The sequence below is a fragment of the Rhipicephalus sanguineus genome, chromosome 4, assembly GCF_013339695.2.
Source record: "Rhipicephalus sanguineus isolate Rsan-2018 chromosome 4, BIME_Rsan_1.4, whole genome shotgun sequence".
Lineage (NCBI taxonomy): Eukaryota > Metazoa > Arthropoda > Arachnida > Ixodida > Ixodidae > Rhipicephalus > Rhipicephalus sanguineus.
This window is the reverse complement of record NC_051179.1, coordinates 203,236,143-203,259,816: the sequence shown is the minus strand read 5'-3', so window position 1 is coordinate 203,259,816 and position 23,674 is coordinate 203,236,143. Positions and strand designations below refer to the sequence as shown.

At 48.5% G+C, this 23,674-nt stretch overlaps 1 protein-coding gene across 1 annotated transcript; it reads left to right on the top strand.

The window, feature by feature from the left end:
• Positions 1 to 6,223: 6,223 nt before the first annotated feature.
• Positions 6,224 to 13,778, top strand: LOC119391996 (potassium channel subfamily K member 9). The gene is made up of 2 exons (XM_049415469.1): positions 6,224 to 6,322; positions 12,651 to 13,778. The coding sequence occupies exons 1-2, from the start codon at positions 6,224 to 6,226 to the stop codon at positions 13,053 to 13,055; spliced, it is 504 nt and encodes a 167-aa protein (XP_049271426.1). The 3' UTR covers positions 13,056 to 13,778.
• Positions 13,779 to 23,674: the final 9,896 nt, after the last annotated feature.

Sequence of the window (23,674 nt, the reverse complement as noted above, 5' to 3'; positions counted from 1 at the left end):
GCTAATGGGAATGAGAGACAGAAGAAGTCGGCTTTTAGCTAACACTTACATTTCTACTTCTACTAACGTTTCCTACTGGAACATGCCAATGGCTGCTAATGGGGAATGAGAGACAGAAGAATTCGGCTTTTAGTTAACGCGCACGCTGCGAATTTTTTATTGTTCAACAACGCACAGGAAAAATCTCCCACCGGCACCACCTTGGAGGTCAAAGCGTAAGACTGGTTACGCACTACGACTACTACGACGACTACGAGGGACGAACGGGTGCCGCCTTAAGGAGCTTCGCCCCTAATATCTAGAACATATCTGGCGTGCGGCAGGTATTTTCACAACAACCGAAGGTTGGACAGTGCCTCCTTTATGCTCAAGGCATAACTAGCTGAAACGGGCCGGGCCGGGCCGGGCCGGGCCCAAACCTTTCGGGCCCGGGCCGGGTACGGGCCTCATTTAAGAACACCGGGCCGGGCTCGGGCGGGCCGGAGCATGGCGTTTTCGGGCCGGGCCGGGCCCGGGCCGGAAAAATCGGCCCGTGCAGTGCTCTGGTACCAAGCCTCGTGATTCAGGTAAACAAAAGGTATAAACTTAAAGTAGCGCAGATGCTCGCTCCTATGTCCAGCCTTGACTACGAAGAAGTAGAACTGTGCAAGGATATTGAATTAGCAATGAAAAAGACCCGTACCCAGTACACCATAGTCATGAAATGCGTCATTGCAAAAGTAGGAAAACGGAAAGGTGAAGAAGCGCTCAGCAACTATCGTATTTACTATATAGATAATACAGATGTTTGAAGAATGAAATTGACCCTGGGTAATGAACACCTTCTTCCGGAACATAGTAATAGGAAGCGGACATTGAAAGCCCCGACAGAGAAACAAAGAAACAGATTTTATTGCGATCCTGGAACCCAGGCGTCACACATGACGTAGAAGTTATAGGCAGTAAAATGTAGTGATCATAGATTGGTGAGGGCGAGGGTAGCCCTCAATCTGACAAAAGCAAGAACCAATTTATTTATTTACTTATTCAAAATACGTTACAGGCCCATAGAAGGGGATTAAGGGGGCCTTGCCGCCCGGCTCTTGGCCCATCCCCCTTTGTGGGTGAGCGCCATCAAGACGAGGACATCATCATCATCATCATCAAGTAGAACTGTGCAAGGATATTGAATCAGCAATGCAAAAGACCCGTACCCAGTACACCATAGTCATGAAATACATCATTGCAAAAGTTGGAAAACAGAAAGGTGAATAAGCAATCAGCACCTCTCGTATTTACAGACAGAAAAAATACAACAAAAAAACAAAAAGGAAAAGAACCGCAAAAAAAAAACAAAGATTACAAATGGCAAAGTGCAACAACGTGATACAATACTAACACGCAATGAAACAAGATTATCACGCAAAGTTTCGCAATTAAAGATGAGCGCAATGTGATCCGAAAGACCGTTCCAATATGCAATAGCTCTAGGTAGTATTCACAAGTTAAATGTCTGTGTGTGACCATGAATCCGTATGAAACTAAGTGCATTGTGAATGCGTCGACATGTGCGCACAACAGGATGAAGCAGCTGTGAAATAAAAGAGCAGTGACGCTGCAAGGTCATGTCATGTCAAGTGCAAGGTCATTGGCGCAATGCCTGAATGTGAGCTGTAATTGGTGGAGATGAATCTGGCTGCCCTATTTTGGATGGCTTCCAGCATATGGACTAGGCAATCTCCATATTTATTTATTTATTTATTTTATTTATTTATACAGTACTGCTAGCCTCTAACTGAGGCTGTAAGCAGGAGTGGGAGTAACAAGCACTAAACGAAGTGAACAAATCAAGATACAACAGTCGTGTCACAAGAACAAGAAAAGAAAGAGCGCTCCAGAAGATTAAGATACAAAACCGTATACGCAACTTTTCAAGCACTGGTAGGCGAAAACTGATTGCAAATAGATATGGCAGCATTTCTTTTCACGTAAGGATGAAAAAAAAAGAAAAAAGAAAAAAAAAGAAAGCGGAGACGCGACAGCCATATCACGTCAACTAAAAGGGGTTAAACAAAAGGGGTTATAATGCGGTCTAAATAAAAATAAGTGTAAGGCATATAGACAGCGTTCGAAACTATAATGGTCGTGAATGATCGTGAAAGCGATTACAACTGAAGAATTTGTACAAAAGAATCAGTGGTCGGACGTTCCACAACGCCGGCTGGAAGGCGGTTCCACTCTCGAATTGTCCTCAGAAAAAAAGTTTGCAAATGTTTCTGTGCGGCAAGAATATTCTTTTATTTTTTTATTATGGTGGGACCGGGTGGCTCGCTTGGACACTGGTTCTATGTACGTGTGTTTATGTATACCAAGTTTATCATGGAATAGCAGGTGCATAAATTTTAATCGGTCACGTTGGCGCCTCTTTTGTAGACATTCTAGACCTGCTTTCTTTACCAAGGCACTCGCAGAAGTGCGCCAACTATAAGAACGATATACAAACCTAGCCGCTTTCTTTTGGACAGATTCTATCTTGTTTATGTTGCCTTGAGTGTATGGGTCCCAAACTATCGATGCATATTCTAACACAGGGCGGACCAAAGTTTTATATGCGATTAATTTAACCTCATGTGTGCATTGCCGCAAATTTCTTTTAAATAACCAAGTTTCCGCATTGCCCTCCTCACAACTTCCGATATATGTTCATTCCATCTCAGATCCGACATTATTGTAACCCCGAGGTATTTATATCTGTTTACAACAGCGAGAGTGTTGCCGCCTATGCTATATGAAAAACTTAATGGTAGTCGTTTTCGTGTCACAGTCATCGCAACTGATTTTTTTACGTTTATTTTCATTTGCCAATCCGTGCACCACACTGCAACTTGTGCTAAAGCGCTGTTCAGTAGAGCCTGGTCACTAGGACTCTGAATGTGGTGATAGATTATGCAGTCATCAGCGTAGAGCTTAATTTTAACGGGTACGTTCTTAACTATATCATTAATAAATATTAAGAAGAACAAGGGCCCCAGCACGGACCCTTGTGGAATGCCCGACTTTACAGGTACTTGTTCTGAGCACACATCATCAATTCTGACACACTGGGTTCGACCACAAAGATAAGCTTCGATCCATGCAAGGAGCGAATCATTATTTAACAAAGGCTTTAGCTTTGAAAGGAGTTTAGGGTGTGAGACGCGATCAAACGCTTTTTCAAAGTCGAGAAAGATAACATCGATTTGGCTTTGTTCATCAATAACTACTGAGAAATCGTGAATTAGCTCCACGAGTGCAGTCACGGTTGAAAATCCTTTTCTGAATCCATGTTGCCTGTTATCAATGATATTGTTATGTTCGAAAAGCGTAGAAAGATGTTTGAAAATAATATGTTCAAGAACCTTCGAACATGCACACAGCAATGATATTGGCCTGTAAGACGAAACTGATGAAGAATCTTCTGCTTTAGGAATCGGTACAATTTTGCTGCATTTCCAATCAAAAGGAACCTGCGCTTTAGATAGTGATAGGTTGAATATGATGCACAGGTATTTACTGCACCATTCGGCATACCTGACGAGGAAGGCATTGGGTATGCCGTCAGTACCTGAGCATTTTTTGGTGTCAATATTGAGCAAAAGCGAGGAAAACGCCCTGCTCGGATACGACAACGTTATCAACTGGCTGACTTTGGGATAGTGCGATGAAGTGAGGCGTTCTGCAGTCATCATTTGTAAATACAGAAGAAAAAAATTGATTAAAGGCTGATGCGATTTCTGATTGTGACGTGATAGTCTCGCCATTTATACATAATTTGTATGTTGTTTCTTTTTTAGTAGCCAAGTGCCGATAGAATTTTTCCGGTGCCGTGAGCAGGAAGTTCCGCATTGTCACGCTGAAATAGTAGTCCTTGTTTTTCTTAATGCAGTCCTTTACCTCTGCACGTATCAACGAAAGCTTGTTTTTGTTTGCAGTCGAGGGGGACAACCTGGTCCGCTTTCTTAACCTTTTTGCTTTACGTTGTAACTGAATTATTTCTTTATTTATCCAAGGACTAGTATTTCGTGTTCGTTTCGTCATCTTTGGCACAAAATCGTTCACACACTTCAGCACAACGCCCTTGAAAAAACGCCATAATGCGTCGACGGCACAAACGGTTGAGTCACTTAACGCAACGAAATCAGAAAAGGAGTGGTCCAACAAGTCTATTATCGCAACATCATTGGCACGTCCGAAATTTGGAACTACTTGCATATCTTTGTTTTTCTGAGCAGAAGAACCACATGTAAGGTTTAACAATATCATCCTATGATCAGAAATGCCGTCATAGATATGCGTGGTGGGCTTGTGGCAAAGCAGACTTCTACTTACAAGGAAAAGATCTAAAACTGATTTCGTGTCATTTTGAATGCGAGTAGGTTCCATCACTACTTGTGTCAAATTGTGGGAGAAGATTAGATCGAGAAACGGTTCCGCTGTAGTACTCAGGGGTTCGGGAATTTCGCTGTCCCACTTTATAGCAGGCACATTGAAATCCCCAGCAAGTAAAGTGTTACAAGATAGAATAGTACTAGAACATAAGAACTCGTTCAACGTATCAAAAAAGGTTCTGTCGCTGTTTGGCGGACGATAAAACGCTCCGATGATTAGCGAAAACTCAGTTAGGTGAAGCTTAATCATTATGCTTTCAATACCAGGAATGTCAGGAAGCCTAGTTACATGCAGGGACTCACGGAAAATAATTGCCACACCACCACCCCGAGAATTTCTGTCTCTGCGGACCATTCTATAACCGGGCGGTACTATTTCGTCGCTCCTAATATCTGTGTACAACCATGTTTCTGTCAGGCATACGATGTGTGGTTTGTGTGTAAGCAGGATGCCTTCCAGTTCGGCCACTTTATTTATGATGCTACGTGTATTTAGCTGGATACAAACGAATGGCTTATTGTCCGCGGGCGTATTTCATGAACTACGCTTATCCTGTTGGTGAAGCGGTACCCGCACGTTGCGCTCTTCATCCCATTCAAATATATCGTTGTCTATTTTAAGTTTATCATATATGAGCTTGACTTCTTGGCCATTCTGTTTGTTAACGGTTGCACTTTTCCACAGTTGTCGTCTCTTATTTCTTGTGGTTACGGAAAAGTCCTCAGAGACAGATATACCTTTGTTTTTTAGCTTGAAACTGTTCTTTAGGATATTTACTTTCTCGCGATGATCGTAAAATTTTACGATCACCGGCCGCACTTTGTCAGTTCGCTTCCGTCCGATCCTGTGAATGCGTTCTACCGAGTCGGCGTGAACGCCCAATGTTTCCGAGAAGACGTTTTTTAGGACAGATTCCTCAAGATCTGCATGTGTCTCGTTTGGTTTTTCTGTGACGCCGAACACAAGAAGGTTATTACGCCGGCTGCGGTCTTCCAAATCAGCAAGTTTGAGCTCTAAGCTAACGACCTTTTTTTCCAAGTTTCGAGCAATGGAGCATACATCAGCAATAGCCGAAGCCGAATCCTCAAACTTTTTGAATCGGGACTCGATTTCGTCCAGCCTAGTTTTTATCTCTTTCTGCCCTTTTAGTAGTTCGCTCAGTATCTGCTCAGATGACGGGCCCGGATTAAGCTCGACATCGCCACAGAGCATACGCGTACACTCGGGGCACGTCAGCTGGAACAAGTAAGGATTGCTAGATTTAAATGTTGAAGTGGTTTTACTAACCTGTACAAAAAACATGAACGGGTTTGAGACCGTGTTGACCAAAGGCCAGCTGACGTGCCCACTGAAGTACCGCGGCGGGGGCAGGCTATTTAAGCTCCGTGCTGGTGACGTTGACGAGGTCCCACGTGTTGCCGCCCATATTTCCTCGGCGTAGATTTCCGCATGCGCATGATGGGCTTGAAAAGTCGAAGCGTCGATGGTGAAGCATGTTGTGCCTTGATCTGCGCTGGCCCTCGCCGTCAGGCCAAGAAGGAAAATCTGTACAAAAAACATGAACGGGTTTGAGACCGTGTTGACCAAAGGCCAGCTGACGTGCCCACTGAAGTACCGCGGCGGGGGCAGGCTATTTAAGCTCCGTGCTGGTGACGTTGACGAGGTCCCACGTGTTGCCGCCCATATTTCCTCGGCGTAGATTTCCGCATGCGCATGATGGGCTTGAAAAGTCGAAGCGTCGATGGTGAAGCATGTTGTGCCTTGATCTGCGCTGGCCCTCGCCGTCAGGCCAAGAAGGAAAATCTGTACAAAAAACATGAACGGGTTTGAGACCGTGTTGACCAAAGGCCAGCTGACGTGCCCACTATGTGGTGACTATGTGGATGAAGCACACACTAGTTGTGGGCGAACGCAGGTAAGACATGGTAATCCGCGTATATTAGAAGGTCCATTGCGCAAGTTTCTGTAGAGATAGCCGACAGATTAAGAAGCTTTCAATGAGAGAGCTGCTGTATGCGTACTGTAGGATAAATCCGATGAAAGATAAACACCAAGATTTTTGTACGATGGGGCAGGTGAAACAACCGTATTATTATTCGTACAGTGAAATGTCGAGTTAGGGCGCTTTCGACAGAACAAAATTACCTTTTATTTGGAGGTGTGAAGGGACATCTGCCAAGTTATGCGCAACCTGTAGGTTATGTTTTTGGAGAGTGAAATGATCATCAAAAGATTTAATACTGCCGTTGATGATACACTCGTAGGCAAACAACCTAAGTGAGGATTAGTTCTGCAACTATATTCTCTAACTTTAAGCTCATGGTCTGTTCGTCTAGATATATAATGCGCCTGAAAAATGTACTGACTGCGGTCTATTTCAATGTGGCCATAAAATATATTGTGAAAAAGCTTCAAGCGTAAAGTTTGCCTTCTTTTATTGCGATAGCAATTATACGGACAGTCTCGGCTGGATTTTGCCGTCGCGGTCGCCGTCATGCACCGTATATATATATATAAGTATGTATATATATATATATAAAGCCCCAAAGAAAAATAATTCAGAAAATTGCTTCCGAAGCGCGGAATCGCACCAGGGACCTCTTGCTCCGCAGCGAGTGGCGCTAACCACTACGCCACGAAACACAGATCCTCCACGTAGCTAACGGCGAGCGTTATATACACACCCTTTACCACTGAACGGACTCAGAGACGGCAGGCGCTTATAATTTCTTCATTACCAGCGAGATGGCGCTAGGAGCTCGACGGGCGCATTTAAAAATTGTCGGCGAGCTCGCTCGCTTCTTCTTACATTTGCGCAGGGAGAACGTTGCCCTTCCGCTGTCTGCTCGCGCGGTTTTCTCGTGGTTAGGGGAACAGGGATGTTTCGATCTTTCACCGTGATGTCCGCGCTCATGTTACGGAGCGTACCAAAGCCACTCGAGCTCAAGGGACGCCGCTAAACGAACAAACAGAAGATGAGCGCGAACTATCAAGTGTCACAGCTCGACACTTGAAGCACGCTAGTTTCCTTCGCTGCTTCGGCCGCCCTTGCAACAGGAGCACTGTTCAAACTGAGGGTATTCATCGGCGAGCCTCACTTCGTATAGTATTAGTTTCTTGCTATCGCATTCATTGCTTCGCCCTCGCGGCGAAACTATGACTTTTTTCTAAAGGCTCCCATTTTAATGTTTCTTTTGTAGCAGTAATGCTAAGGTTTCTTTCATAGCTACCGATAACGTACCTTGCCGCTATGTTCTGAACTCTCTCAAGTTTGTCGCGATCGGCACTCGTGCGAGGGTCCCATACAATGCATCCATACTCTAAAATTGGTCTCACGTAGCTCTTGTAGAGAAGATCGCGGGCCTGCTGAGGAAACAGCTTCGTGTTACGCCGTAGGAATCCCAACACCGTGCATGCCTTTCCTGTAATGAAGTCGACGTGCCTGTGCCAACACAGGGATGGTGTGAGGAATATCCCCAAGTACATATATTCGGAAACAGTCTGCAACGGAGAACCAGATAGAGTATAAGCTGCCGACATACGTTTGACATACGTTCTGCTGACATACGTTTCTTTGTGAAACGCATGTGGACAGTTTTAAAGACGATAGTCTTTCTTGGGATACTTAAACGGGAAAATTTTGGTCTGTCTGTCTTTCTGTTTGTCGGCATGTCACTCGATTCAGGCTTTTGGCCAAAGTTGAACCACTTGCCCAAGGGCCAGACATCTTGAACTGGTATGGCTGTTCATACTTGTGAACGTTGTCGATCACAAAGTAAATATCACGCATATCTGAGGCGCAACATCACTAGGTAAATATTAGGGGATGTGTTCCTTTAATAGAAAATGCATACATACGTAATTCCAAACATCCTACTTTCTTAAGCTGCGCTGAAAATGCGACTGCGCTGAAACTTGCCTTCCTCCGTGCCCTCTGCACGAGCTCATTGTTGTGTTTCGGTTTCGGTTCTGTATTGCGCTGTACGAATGCCATGTGGCGCTGCTCTGGCATTCCTGTTTTACGCAGGCGACGTGTAAATAAAAGTGTGTGGAGAGTACTCGTTGAGCGCGGTCGTTTCTTCTGCTTCAGCGCATCGCGCCAAACCACGTGTTTTGGCTGGTTGGCGTCCCCACCGGTCGCGTTGGTCACCGCCGGTCTTCGCCGGTCGTCACTTGCTGCTGCGCCGGGACTACCAGCCCGCAACACAGCACTCATGTTTCTCGACGTATTGCCAGATGGCGTCCATATCTCACGCAGCGCCTCTTCTATCGTCTTTAGACGACATTTGCAGCGAAGCACGCAGATACGCGGCCAATTTTTTGTACGTTTATTTGCATTTACGATTTATCGCACCAGTTTTCTATTTTAGTTAAATCATTTTGTCAGATAACGGTATCAGCAAAGCTTGTAATTTTCCTATATAGTATTAGATCATCAGCAAACATTCTGACGGAAGAAGCGATGGTGTCGGGAAGGTCATTTATGAATATTAAAAAAAGCAATGGGCCGAACAGTGAGCCTTGAGGGATGCCAGATGTTACGCGAGCCACACCAGGTTCTGCGCCATTTACCACCACATACTGAGAACGTAAGGACAAGCATTCCTGAATCCATCTAATTATCTGTTCATTGATATTCAACCAACGTAGCTTACATACAAGCAACTTGTGATCTACAAGGTCAAACGCTTTCCTGAAATCTATAAATAACGAATCAACACAGGAGCAATCATCCAGTGCACCACAAACTTCGTGAACGAATCCCTCTAGCCTGGCCGTTAATTCTCACAGGGCGTGTGGGGAACGCGGTTGACAGGCGTGTGAGAGAGAGGCAGCGTAGGAGAGGAGAGAGAGCGGGAGGGAACGCGCATGCGCTGGCCCTCATCGCGGCGCTGCGCAGGAGAGAATTTCCGCGTGTCGAGCCCGCATTTCAGAGGAGCCAACCGAGGCAAGCGCTGGACTGAACGCACGCACCGCTCTACCACTTGAAAGAGAGGAGAGTAGCGTATACGCCGTGAGAGCAGAAGCGAGAGCGCAGAAGCGCAAGAAGGTGCTGGTAGATAAGTGGAGAGAGTAACGCGCAGCTGTTGGAGAGAGGAAAGGCGGAGAGTCGTGCTTGCGTAGTGTGAAGTGCGGACTACTACGCCGCGTGCGGATTACCACGCCGCGTTACATACGCCCGAGCAAGAGATACTTCGCATCTAAAAGAGGGGGAGGGGACGCGCATGCGCTGGCGCTCATCACGGGGTTGCGCAGAGAGAAAGAGGCGCGCGAGAGGGGGCGTAGGAGGGCGCTCATCGCGGCGTTATGCAGGAGATAATGAGGCGCGTGAGAGGGGGGAGCGCATGAGAGGAGAGATGGGGGAGGGGACGCGCATGCGCAGTGGGGGTGTGGACGCCGCGGGAGTGATGGATTGACAAAGCCCCTGCCTTAGGCTGCTTCGCATCTAAAGAAAGCAAGCAGGACAACACAACAGCGATCACGTCTTGCGAATACGCGAGGGCTCAAAAGACACTGTAGAAATCACAGGATATTCAAGGGCGAGAGTGTTCACTGTTAAAAAAGAAGAATGCACATCAGAACACAACGGCCGATCTCGTCTGGCGGCAGGCCAAGGTACAAAAGACGCTGGGCGACTAGACAAATGTTCATGGGAAAACCTGTTCACCGTTAGAAAAAATAACAAAAATTGCGGGACCCTTCAGCTTCGCCTTTAAGAGATAGCGAAATCCGGCCCCTAGTGCGCACTTGAACCACTAAGTGCATACTTATTAATGTGCCGTGTTACACACGCACGCGCACACAGTCACACGCGCGCGCGCGCGACGTGGTCAGGCCAGGAAAGCAGAGGCCAAACGCCAACAATGCCATGAAGATGCCTTGCTGAGAGCCAGGGAAGCTGAAATGAAGCGTCGTCGCCTTGATATGGATCCCCAACTACGAGCGCGGGAAGCCAATCACAGGCGTCAACGACGCCAAAATGACGCAGAACTTCTAGCTCGAGAAGCGGAGGCCTAGCGTCAGCGTCGCCAAGACAACCCTGACATGAGAGCGACTGCTTGACATGAATGTCCCACCGGCACTCATCGATGAGCAAGGGCTCTGCTGTAGTCGCATAGCCCCCGAGATGGCGGGCGTGTGGCACGCCCCATCTTGGAGGCCATAATGTTTGCTGTTTGTTTGATATGTTTTCTGCTAGATGGACATAGTTGTCCATTTTGGAGCTGTTAGTAATTGTGTGTGTGTGTTTTTAGCATATCTTTAACGGCGATGGGTGCACTATACCGGCATTTTCGAAGCATGGCGTCGCGAAAAGCCGTAGGCCTCGCCAATGCGTCTACAAATCGCCCAATGGGCTCACTTTCGTCGTGACACCTGCGGAACAAAATAAAGAATCCGTCAAGGCTGTGCTTAGTTTGCAGGGCACATAGCAAGAAGTCCGAGAGCCGATGGGAGTGCAAAAAATATGAAGTTGGTCTTCACATGCCTGTGTACTTCAAGTTTTCCACACACGAAAATCGCACTGAAACAGTTTATGCAATTAAGCGTCGCCTTGCGCTTAGTAAAAAAGAACAGAAAAAGTGCGCTTCTGCCATGCAACATTAAATGCATTAAGGAGACTCCTTCCACTACATAGCATTTATGTAGTGTTTTTTCCGAAACAGTTGAAAGTAACATCGTGGCTTTGTGGTAGGACACCTGCTTGCCACGCAAATGGCCCGGGTTCGATTCTCAATGGGACCGAAGATTTTTATTGTTTATTTTATTTGCATATCTTTCTCGATTTTTCTGTCATAGACGATTTTTCGCTCACAAGCGACGCCGTCACCGACACCGGAATTTCTGCGACACGAGCTCTCTAATGCTATCGCTGTTAAAACAAAATGCACACAGCACGGTCGAACCCAGCGGCGACGGCGCGTTCGCGAGAGCAGTTCACATGCACAGGCGGCGACGAAAAATTCACGGGCCGGCGGGTGCGTTCGCAATTTGAAATTCCCGCGAAACGCATCCCGAGGACGAGAGTGCGCCGTTCAAGGAGGATACATATTTCTATGCATCCTCCTTGGCGCCGTCATGTCGTGGCGGCCGTTGCTAGGCGGAAGTCCGCGGCGGCGCCCCTGCGTGCGCGCAGCTGCCGTTGCCATGCTTTGAGCGCTCGGGATATTACAAACATGCATCCCGCGCGGCATTAAAGACTCAGCGACGCCGTGCGCGACCTCAAGTCTTCAATTTCGTAGGTCCTAAACCATTTGATGCGCTTACTATAACAGAGAACTGAGCTGGTTGGTATTCATGTTAAAACACGCGTTAGCAAACCTTTGGACTCTACTTTTTGGCTTCTTTATTATTGTTCTTTCTTTGTGTACGCACATTTTTTTTTCGTTTCCATGTTTTGTCTTGAGCATCGCGATAATGCCCTTTCAGAGGAGAAAAATGCCATGAGTACTTTTTTCTTTTTTCATATAACCGACCCGTTACACGTGTAACGGGTTGGTTACATGAAAAGGGTTACCTTGCAGGCACCGTGCTGGAATGTCTAAGTTTCCCGATTGTTGTAAATTGTTCTGACTAGATTACTTGCACAACGCGGCCACCAACGATATGGCTGGAATCTTCGATGCCACATGTAAAAATGCCGACGTGCCTTACCGCTGATCAGACTGCCGACGACCGACGTCTGTGCTTGCAGCTTTCGCTGCACTTTCAATGTTGCTTCTTTTACTGGGCACAAGTTCGTGCAATAAAGCATTTCGTCTTTACCGGCTGCGTTTTGCTTTCTTCACTGTCACATCCACTTAACGATACTATCTACATGGAAGGCCGGAAAACAACACTCCTCAGTTTAACGAAAAATGTAGTCCGCAGCGCAACACTCAGAAAGTTGAAACTCAGAGTTGATAGTTTGCGCTCCTTCTGTCTACATCGTTTTTCCTGTGTTCGTCCGAGCTTTGCGCACATACCCTACAATAAGTCATGCACCAACTCGCCCAACAAGAAGTTCTTCTAAGATACTCAGAAAGGCATCGCATTGTCATAAAAAAGAACAGAAAAAGTTGATACCACTAGTACTGAACAGAAAACTTGAGGAGAGTGTGTGGTGTATATTGCTTAGTGCCCTATTGAAGAGAAAGAACGCACTTTATGATGGCTTTTGTTGCAGCGGGACAGTCATTGTATTAAACATCAAGTACTTCGTAACACGGGGGCTAATATCGTATCTGATTGTTTGTGTCGCGCAGGTTAAGCTGGACTCTTACGGGGACCCGTTTCTGGATGACTTGGAAGAGCGGCCGCGAGTGACAGTGCCCATCCTGCTATGCATGACCATCATCGGGGGCTACATCTGTGGTGGTGCAGTACTCTTCTCAGTGTGGGAAGAGTGGAATTACTTGGATGGCTCCTACTTTTGCTTCGTGACGCTTAGCACTATCGGCTTCGGCGACCTGGTGCCTGGTGACACCGTCGTATCAGACAGTGGCTCCCAGGAGAAACTCGTCATATGCTCACTGTATCTGTTGGTTGGATTAGCGCTGATTGCCATGTGCTTCAACTTGGTGCAGGAGGAAGTGGTGCATAAACTGCGTGCCCTGGGCCGTCGCCTGGGCGTGGTCAGTGACTCGGACGTCGATTCAGACTCGGAATGACGTCGGCAACGAAGCCACCACGGACGCCGCGGTCTCGCAGGTGTAGTGCAGTATATCGAGGTGCCCCTGAGTACATTAATGAGGACGCGTGTGAGGAGGGAGCGGGCCAGGTTCCGCTGCGCTCCTCAGGTTCCTCATGAACAGGAGGGCCCATGAGCTGCTTCCTCGTGCTAGGCGACTGGCGAAGAACACAGACTATGAGCGAGTGTTGCACTCACCTACAGATATATCTGTTGATGTGCACAAAGTAGCGAGCGCCACAGTCTTAAAGGGGCCGTGCAACAATTTTCCAAGCAATCATCGAATGACGTCCCTATCAGAGTTAATTACTTCTCGAATTGAGTGCAGCAAAGCTTTTTGTAGAATTCCGTCAAGTACAAACGGAGTTTCACGGATTTTTTGTACGCTCTAAGCACTTTATCTCTCCATCCTCTTAGGGGCGAAGCACGGTATGGTCCAGGCATGTCCCGTGTCCGGCGAGGCGGCAGCAGTGTCTCAGTTTTGCATGGAGTCCCCTAGGGGCGCTGTGGTGTACAAGGGCGTGTCATAATTGCCACAGAACAATATAAAACACCTAGAAGCACGAACCCTTTATACTAGTCGGCGATTTCAACGTAGATATTATAGACCTTAGGACCTAGCTTTGTCGTCGAGGCTCAGTGTCCGCTGTCATTGTGGTTAGAGAACCGTTGCTATAGTCGAAAGATATGTGTGTATGTGAATAAAAAAAGGTTTACAATAGACGAACAACAATCGTAATTTTTACAAAACAATATAAAACACATACAAGCACAAACCCTTTATACTAGTCGGTGACTTCAACGTACACACTATGGACCTTAGGACCTAGCTTTGTCGCCGACTCTTTGTCATCTTGAGTAGCTTTTAGCGCAAAAAAAGGACAAGGACACAGAGGGAGGGAACAAGACCAACGCTAACTATCAACTGAATGCTTTATTAGGCCAGAATAAAACATATATACTCGGACTACGTCACCCGCGGCACATGCGCGCGGTCAACGGTGCAAACCAAGGCACTATCTCTCCATACCTATCGTTAACCCCTTTCCTTTAGGAGCGAAACTTCTTTGTTAGAAATCGTTACTGATGGGTGACTGATGCAAGATGATCCCCTGATGTGTATGTGATAAGCCTCTGCCAGTTCTCGCGTGGTGCGATCACGGTGCTTAAATAAGGTGACCGTGTCAGAGAAGCGTGCTTCGCATCCACACTGCGCAGAATGCATTGCTAAGTGCGTGAGCGGCTTTCCTTTTAAAGACGAGAGGTGCTCCCTTAAACGTATGTTAAGGCAGCGACCCGTCTGCCCCACATACATCCGTCCACAACTTAATGGAATGCAGTATACAAGGTTTGAGGCACATGTAACAAAGCTAACTTTGTGCTTGACGTTGCAAGTACGAGAGGCCCCCTGTCTCCGCGGTATGTATGTGGGGCAGACGGGTCGCTGCCTTAACATACGATTAAGGGAGCACCTCTCGTCTTTAAAAGGAAAGCCGCTCACGCACTTAGCAATGCATTCTGCGCAGTGTGGATGCGAAGCACGCTTATCTGACACGGTCACCTTATTTAAGCACCGTGATCGCACCACGCGAGAACTGGCAGAGGCTTATCACATACACATCAGGGGATCATCTTGCATCAGTCACCCATCAGTAACGATTTCTAACAAAGAAGTTTCGCTCCTAAAGGAAAGGGGGTTAACGATAGGTATGGAGAGATAGTGCCTTGGTTTGCACCGTTGACCACGCGCATGTGCCGCGGGTGACGTAGTCCGAGTATATGTTTTCTTCTGGCCTAATAAAGCATTCAGTTGATAGTTAGCGCTGGTCTTGTTCCCTCCCTCTGTGTCCTTGTCCTTTTTTTGCGCTAAAAGCTACTCAAGATGAATTTCTACCAACTAGCTCGACTTTCGGTCTTACTTCAGTAGACTCTTTGTCACTTACATACTGGTATACTATGTCACGAACATACTGGTATAGTGCGGTGCGGACACGTCGCGGCGATCGCGGTAACTGTGCGCCTCACGAAGCCCAAATCAGCCAATGGCCTTGTCCACGTGCGTTTGCGTATATGATGCAGCTGATCTTCGGTGTATGCACGGAGAAAGAAGTATTTGAGGAGGACCATCTTCAAGGCCGCCACAGCGCGCGAGGGCGCGTGATAAGAGCAGCTTTAGGAGCTTGCTCGTTGTATATCTTGGGGGTAATCGCACTTTTTTAACATACAGGAACTGACTGAAGACATCACAAACACAGCGCAGAGCACGATAGCGTCACGAAGGAAATGCGGTTTTCGCTGCAACACGATAGATGACGCTTCCGGCGTGTTGCCATCGTTTATACGCTCTTCTATGGAGCGACGCATAAAATCGTGATACCGCCTCGTACATTGTAAAATTTCTCAGATTTCTGCCTGTAACATCAATTGGTAGATGTGGCACATGTTTTTAGCTGCAGATACTAATATATACTGCCCCACTTATAGGCCGTACATTGATTGATACGAGTTGTGGCCCGTGAGCAGACGACGTTTGCCGCATGCACGAGCCACTCGCTTCTCGCTCGCATGTTGTGCGCACGCGTGCGCGGGGGGCCTTGGTAGAGAAAGTTCCCGATTCGGGAGAGCAAGGTAGCTGTCACCCATTCCTTCGCGATTTGCAGGCTTTATCTCTTCAGCACACTCAGTGGCTTCTGCCTTGCGCTGGCGGCGCTGACTTCTCGATCTTTGTGCGCGCTTTTCATGCTGCATTAAAGGAGATCACTTTGCAGATTTCCACCAGGGCTCCTTCAGGATGGGGGGAAATGTGCCGTGCCGAACTGCAACAGTTGGTACATATCCTGCCAGGAGGAAGTGATTACCTTCAAGGTTCCTAGTGATCGTAAAACAATTGACAGCGCAACGGGTTAAACATGGAAAGAAGTTCCTAGTGACCCAGTGAGGTTGGAAGCGTAGGCTCGTACCATACGAAGGAAAGATCGAGAGCTCACGCCTCGTGACTACGTTTGCGAGAAGCACTACTCAGAGAGTAAGTCCCATCATTCATTAAAGAAACTCACAGTGTCCCTTATGCATTAGACAAAGATCACTCGAAGGCGAAAGCCACCTTCTTTTAAATGCGAAGCATTTCTTAGTGAACCTCAGGCACTTTGGGCGTTTCTATCTACGTATCTATCTATCTATCTATCTATCTAGCCGCCTACGTCTGGATGCTCTCCTGGTCGTCTCTATAATTTGTAATATACCAAACTTGGCATAACAGGGGATCTGTGTATGGCGAACACGGTTGACTGGTCATGACATGAATAATGCAAAATACCTGTCGCGTATGTCATGAGACCCTCTCTCTCAGTCACGTGTGGCACATAACCGCATACCAGAGTTCATGTTTTGCGGGTATGTGCCACAGGTGATACAATGTCTCAACCAACATAGTAAACGCGAACACATACATTGACACGTAAGAAAAGTGATAATAATACTTGTTGGGGTTTTATCTCGCAAAACCACGATATGATTATGAGAGACGCCGCAGCGACGCACTCCGGAATTTTGACCATCTGGAATTCTTTAACGTGCACCGAGATCGAACAGCACACGGGCATCTAACATTTTGCCTCCATTGAGATGCGACCACCGCGGCCGGAATCGAACCCGCAACCTTCGGGTCAGCAGCCCTACACCATAACCGCTACACCACCGCGGTGGATGCAAGGAAAGGGAGGAAGCTGAAAACAGAACACCCCTGGAAGACGCTCAACTACTGTGCACTCGTCCACGTGGTCCGCAACGTGGACCACGTCGAGTACGCAAAAACCGGGGTCAATGCTTCCTACAATAAATTTGCCGAGACAACCAGGCGTCTCATCATTACCGGTGATTTCAGCATTGATTTCTCAAGACCCAACAACGCCTGGTCTTTACACTGCGTGAAAGACGGCTTGAATGTGGACTAGGCATCAAAAGACCTCGCTGCCACGTCCAGGACAGGATGCGTCATAGATCATTTCATCGTAAGGGGCATCCAGGATTTCCAACAACTGCGCTTTACCTCGCACTTCACTACACTTAGACCCCTCGTAACCGCGATCACGAACGGATCCGATGAACAAGTCCGGTCCAGCTACTGGCGCTCACTGATCACGGTGATGATGACCTTGTTCAAGAGTTGTCAAGAACCCCTTTTACACATACACACGGGTTCGTGAAACGTGCGTGTGTAGCGAAGCGTTGGAAGTCCATGTAATGGGTCGCCCTCTCGGGCGCTCTCTAGTGGGTCGTCCCCTTCTCTGACAGCACGCTCTTCTCTGACAGCACGCTCCTCGCGCTCAGAGTCCGCGCTCTGTCTTGACTGTCGCCGTTGTGCTTCGTCGACTAGTGCCGTCAATAAACGCCTTTATAATTTGGTGGAGAGTGCTGCGCCGTCCAACCAGCTTCGGTCCGTTCGATGCCCCTGGCGCTTCGATCCCGTACCGTGCCCTCTACCATGCCTCAAGACGCCGTCCAGCATACGCTTCCCCCTGTACCGACACCATGCTCCGGTTCCCCCCGCATCCGCGACCCTCCTATATTCACCGGCGCGGATGGCACTGACGTGGAGGACTGGCTCGCGATATACGAGCGCGTGAGCGTACCCAACAAATGGGACGAGGCAGGAAAGCTGAGCAACCTGGTTTTCTACCTCGCGGGTGTGGCCAGCCTGTGGTACAACAACCACGCAACCGATTTCCTCACGTGGTCTGATTTCAAGACCGCCATCATCAACGTGTTTGGCCGACCTGCCGTACGTAAACTGCAAGCCGAACAGTGTTTACGTGAACGAGCTCAGCAGACCGGTGAGTCGTTTACCAGCTACATCGAAGACGTCCTCGACTTGTGCAAGAAGGCCGACGTAACCATGTCCGAGTCTGACAAGATCCGACACGTTTTTCACCGCAGAACACATGCTACTATCACCGGCGTTTTCGTGCCGCGGCTCGCAGATGTGTGCCACCCTGCTCATGGCGCATGGGAAACGCTCCGGCCGATCGTCAGTAACAGCGGCGGGCGATCAAGGCCAAGCATCAAGCCGCCTCTTCCACATCACCGACAGAACCACAGGTCTTCGCTTGCTGGTGGACACTGGAGCAGAAGTCAGCATAATTCCAGCGTCCAAAACTGACCAGCGTCTCCGCGAGAAGTCTACTCCTTTACAAGCGATCAATTCTTCGGTCATCGCAACTTACGGACAGAAGTCTCTGACCCTTGATCTCGGTCTCAAAGGGAAACTGCAGTGGTTATTTTGGATAGCAGACGTACGCTACGCAATCTTAGGCGCCGATTTCTTAAGGCATTTTCATCTGCTCGTGGATATGAACCGCTGTCGCCTGGTGGATAGCTATACCGGCTTATCGGTCAATGGTTTTCTGTCACGCGCTACGGCCCTAAACCCCACTTTCGTGAAACCGCCTACGTCACCATATACAGCTCTGCTCAACGAGTTTCCGGAGATTACAACGCAGTCTCCAATGGATAAGACCCCCAAGCACACTGTGACCCACTGCATCGTAACCACAGGCCCACCGGTTCACTGCCGCCCTCGCCGACTTGGCCCTGATAAACTTCGCATTGCTCGCAACGAGTTTGAGCATATGTTACAGCTGCAGATCATTCGTCCGTCATCAAGCTCGTGGTCGTCGGCGCTACACATGGTTCCCAAGAAGAACAATGACTGGCGGCCCTGTGGTGATTATCGGGCTCTCAATGCAGTCACCGTTCCAGATCGATACCCGTTACCCAATATTCAGGACTGTACTGCCTTTTTAACCGGCACAACAGTATACTCGAAGATTGATCTCGTGAAAGCTTATCACCAGATCCCCGTTGAGCCTTCTGACATTCCCAAAACTGCAATAATTACCCCATTTGGGCTCTATGAGTATTTACGAATGCCCTTCGGTTTGAGAAACGCAGCTCAGACATTTCAGCGTTTTATAGACGAAGTCACAAGAGGCTTGCCGTTTTGTTTCGCCTATATCGACGATCTTCTCGTTGCCAGCAAGGACGCTGAAACGCACAAGGCACATCTACGTGAGCTTTTCACTCGACTGCGTGATTACGACCTTGTCATCAATGTAGAAAAGTGTCAGTTTGGAGTCTCGGAGATAGCATTCCTCGGACATCAGATCACTAAAGATGGCATCACTCCTCTACCTGACAAGGTTCAAGCTATCCTCGAGTACCCGCCTCCCACGTCCATACGTAGTCTGCGACGTTTTCTCGGACTCGTCAATTTTTATCGCCGCTTCATCCCTTCATGCTCTACACTGCTGCAGCCTCTGGAAGCACTACTCTCGAATTCGCAAGCCGAGTCAGCCGCACTTCCCTGGGACACGGTCGCGGATCAAGCTTTTTCCGCCGTTAAGACCAAACTCGCCCAGGCCACCCTCCTGCATCACCCTTCACCAACTGCTCCCACTAGCCTCATGGTGGACGCTTCTTCAGAAGCAGTTGGAGCCGCTCTTCATCAATGGATCAATGGTGCATGGGCTCCAATTTCCTTCTTCTCCCGCAAGTTACGCGACACTGAGCGCCGATACAGTACTTTCGGACGGGAGCTCCTCGCAGCCTACCTTGCGGTGAAGCATTTCAGGTACTTCCTTGAAGGGCGACAATTTGCCATTCTTACCGACCACAAGCCACTTGTTTCGGCTTTACGTTCCTGCAGTGCCACGCACACTCCTAGAGAACTTCGGCACCTTGCTTTCATTGCCGAATTCACCACAGACATACGTTATGTAAAAGGCAGTTTTAACAGTGCAGCGGACGCTCTCAGTCGTATTACCATCAATGCCACGACAGGCACCACCGACCTTTCATTCTCTTCGCTCGCGGAGGCACAGGCGTAAGAGCTACGCAACACCTGGTCACTGAACGCTATGTCTGGCCGCGCATACGCGCTAACATTCGTGACTGGGTTCGCACTTGCACAGCGTGTCAGCGTATCAAGGTACAACGGCACACCAAGCCTCCATGGGGAAAATTCCCTCTCCCTGATGCACGTTTCGACACCATTCATTTGGACATTGTCGGGCCTTTACCTCCATGTCGGGGAAATACGTATTTGCTTACGTGTATTGACAGGTACACTAGGTGGCCTGAAGCAGCTCCAATGCCTGACATCACGGCAGAAACAGTTGCTCGTACCTTTCTTGCTACCTGGATTAGCCGTTTCGGTGTACCATCAACGGTGACTACCGATCGAGGCAGACAGTTTGAGTCAGCGCTTTTCACCTCTGTCACATCTCTACTGGGTTGTGCGCGTATTCGCACAACTGCGTATCATCCAGCATCAAATGGCTTAGTGGAGAGACTCCACCGTCATCTAAAAGCAGCACTCGCCTCGCAGCCTCACGTCGAAGATTGGGTATCACACCTCCCTATCGTGCTTCTCGGCCTGCGTTCAACACTTCGGCCAGAACTTGCCTGCTCTGTAGCCGAGATGGTTTATGGCTGCACACTCCGTTTGCCTGGTGACCTCGTCAGCCCCGTTACTACGCAGAGTGTTTCGGATCCATCTTCTTTCGTCCAGCGTCTGCGGGTCTTCATGCAAAACTTGCGCCCATCACCAACTTCAGCTCATACTAAGAACGACGTTTTTCTGCCGGCAAACCTACAGACATCTTCACACGTTTTTGTTCGTGTCGATGCGTCTCGCCGTGCTCTTCAGCCTCGCTATGACGGTCCTTTCCCAGTCATCAAGCGTTCTGAACATCATTTTACAATCCTGCGTAATGGGCATGAAGACACAGTCAGCATTGAAAGGATCAAGCCGGCACCCATTCTGACAAGCTCAGTCTGACCATTTTTTTTCTTCAAGTGCCCACGGCCACTTGTCTGCAGGGGGGGCCTATCTGTGGCATACTTTTCTTCTTCTTCTGGCACGACGCACTTGGGACATAAACTAGTAGTGGGTAGTCTGCTGTGGAGAAAGAAGAAGTAGTTGAAACAATGGCGGAGATACAATAATAAACCGCGCTGTGTTTTCGGAACCGCGTTTCAGTGTGCTATAACAGCAACAGAGTCTACATCACCACCGAAGATCTTTTTCACTGTGTCAAAGGCAGCAGATTCGCAGTTGGGCTCATTCCACAAGAGTATACGTCGACCCACTGTGTCTTGAAGGGGAAAGTTAGAGAAGCGGTTAAAGTTACGGATAGTTCCTCTGTTTATATAAAAAGAAAGCACAGCGTCAAAGAAAAAGTTTTTTCCAGCACTCGGGGGAGACACCACTTCGATGCAGTTTTTTTTGGGCACAATTTTTTCAACGAGCATATAGAGGTTGTTTACAAAGTCGGAAATTTCATTTTGGTTTTCATCGAATTGAAAGTTTAGCAGTTCGATGACGGCTTTATACGAGTCCTCCACAGTCATATAAAAAGAACTTAAATCACCGTGGGGAGCATCGAACAGTGGCTGAGTATTTTTATACATTTCGGTAAAGTCCAATGTTGTATAGGTACACATTTCGTCATTGAAGACTTGAATGGCCCTTTGCAAGTGCTTGTCATCGAGTCTAATAAATCTCATGTGGGGATCGGACAGCCACTTTGGTGTTCTCACGATGTTGGTTAGTGGCGATACTGGGTTCTCCCTGAGCCAGTCATAGAGGGGTTCTTCCGCTGCTCTCTTTTGACGTTTTCTGGCTTTTGCTTGGTTACTCTCTCGTGCGCATAGCGAATGATCGTTTGGATTGCTTGCCGAACTTCCGCTTGCGTCGTTGCATGGAGTTGCACACGCAGGTTGCGTGTACAGTATTTCCAAAACTCTTGAGGATTCGTGTCCCGAATGCCTGCGTTGTCCCATATCTTGAGCTCTACAGTCAGCAGCCCAATCTGCTCTTCCCACTTTAAAGTATACCAGGACTCGGGGGTGGCTATACAAATACTGGATAAGATGGAAGAAGTCCCAAGCGGTTGCGTTTGTAGAACAAATAGACGAGCGGTTTGGTCTTCTAGCGAAGCCACTGAATGCAACACATCTGCAGCTTCCGTTGCTCCAGCTACAGTCGTGAATGACGTGGATGTGTGGGATGCTGGTTCCGTCAGTGTGTACAGAGATTGCTGTGACTGCGTATTGTGTTGATCCGAGTTCGAATCGTTTAATAATTTCAAGACAAATGTCCTGAGCTTCTCGGTCGTTTCTGGCGGGAAAGACATCGTGCACAATTCTTCTTCTCTTTGGAATGTCTTGTAGTTGCAGTGCCCACAGCGGAGGGGATTGTATATTTTCTGTAACTCTTCCTCGTGATGTTCCTGGTTGTTCATTGTCTGCTCTTGAAACAGTGTCCACGCTTCTCGAACACGGCTTCGTGGACAGCGTCGAGCGTTGATAACTGTCCCTGCCGGTCAAACCCGAATACATCAAAACAAGACAAGAAGTGGGCGTGGCAATATACAAACAGCCGAGCGGCAAGCGCATGTGCACTGCACGTACCTTACAGTCACAGCTGCGTTACAGTTGTTATGATTATGCTTGTCCGTTATGACGGAGAACACACGTATAAAGGCGTTTATTGACGGCACTAGTCGACGAAGCACAACGGCGACAGTCAAGACAGAGCGCGGACTCTGAGCGCGAGGAGCGTGCTGTCAGAGAAGAGCGTGCTGTCAGAGAAGGGGACGACCCACTAGAGAGCGCCCGAGAGGGCGACCCATTACATGGACTTCCAACGCTTCGCTACAATTACCCCGGGTACGAAAAAGGGAGCCGCCTGGCGACCTAACTGCTTGTCACTATGAGCGAGTCATGATAGGGATTGTAGCGAAGCGTTGGAAGTCCATGTAATGGGTCGCCCTCTCGGGCGCTCTCTAGTGGGTCGTCCCCTTCTCTGACAGCACGCTCTTCTCTGACAGCACGCTCCTCGCGCTCAGAGTCCGCGCTCTGTCTTGACTGTCGCCGTTGTGCTTGGGCAGCAGTTTGGAAGAGAGGCCAGGTGCAGTGGTAGGGACTGAGAGCCATACGAGTGCTCCAGGGCGGAACGTGGGCGCAGAAGTGGTGGTGTCACCGCGAATGCTCTTTTGCCGCTCTTGGTCATGCGTAGTAAACGTCTTGGCAAGCTCCCGACACTCCTCAGCAAGTCTGGCTGTGGCAGAAATAGGCGCACACTCAGACGGATCCGGCTTGTATGGAAGGATTGTGTCGATTGTGTGCGACGGGTGTCTGCCGTACAATAAGAAAAAGGGGGAGAAACCAGTAGTGCTCTGAGGGGCGGTATTATAGGCGTAGGTGACGAAAGGCAGAATGGCATCCCAATTGGTGTGATCGGCGGCGACGTACATCGAGAGCATGTCGCCGAGCGTGCGGTTAAAGCATTCGGTGAGGCCATTCGTCTGCGGGTGGTAAGCAGTAGTTTTCCGGTGAACAACGTTGCACTCTTTCAGGATGGCTTCGACGACTTCCGACAAGAAGACACGACCTCGATCACTGAGCAGCTCCTGGGGTGGACCGTGGCGCAGCATGAATCGGTGCAGCAGGAAGGAAGCAACATCGCGCGCTGTAGCCGCTGGGAGGGCGGCAGTTTCGGCGTATCGCGTAAGGTGGTCAACAGCGACGATGGCCCAG

What these genes read in the sequence shown, in the direction of transcription:
- LOC119391996 (XM_049415469.1), top strand. Translation starts at nt 6,224, where the DNA reads ATGAACGGGTTTGAGACCGTGTTGACCAAAGGCCAGCTGACGTGCCCA. An exon ending in CTAGTTGTGGGCGAACGCAG is followed by an intron (nt 6,323 to 12,650) that starts GTAAGACATGGT and finishes TGTGTCGCGCAG; the next exon opens with GTTAAGCTGGACTCTTACGG.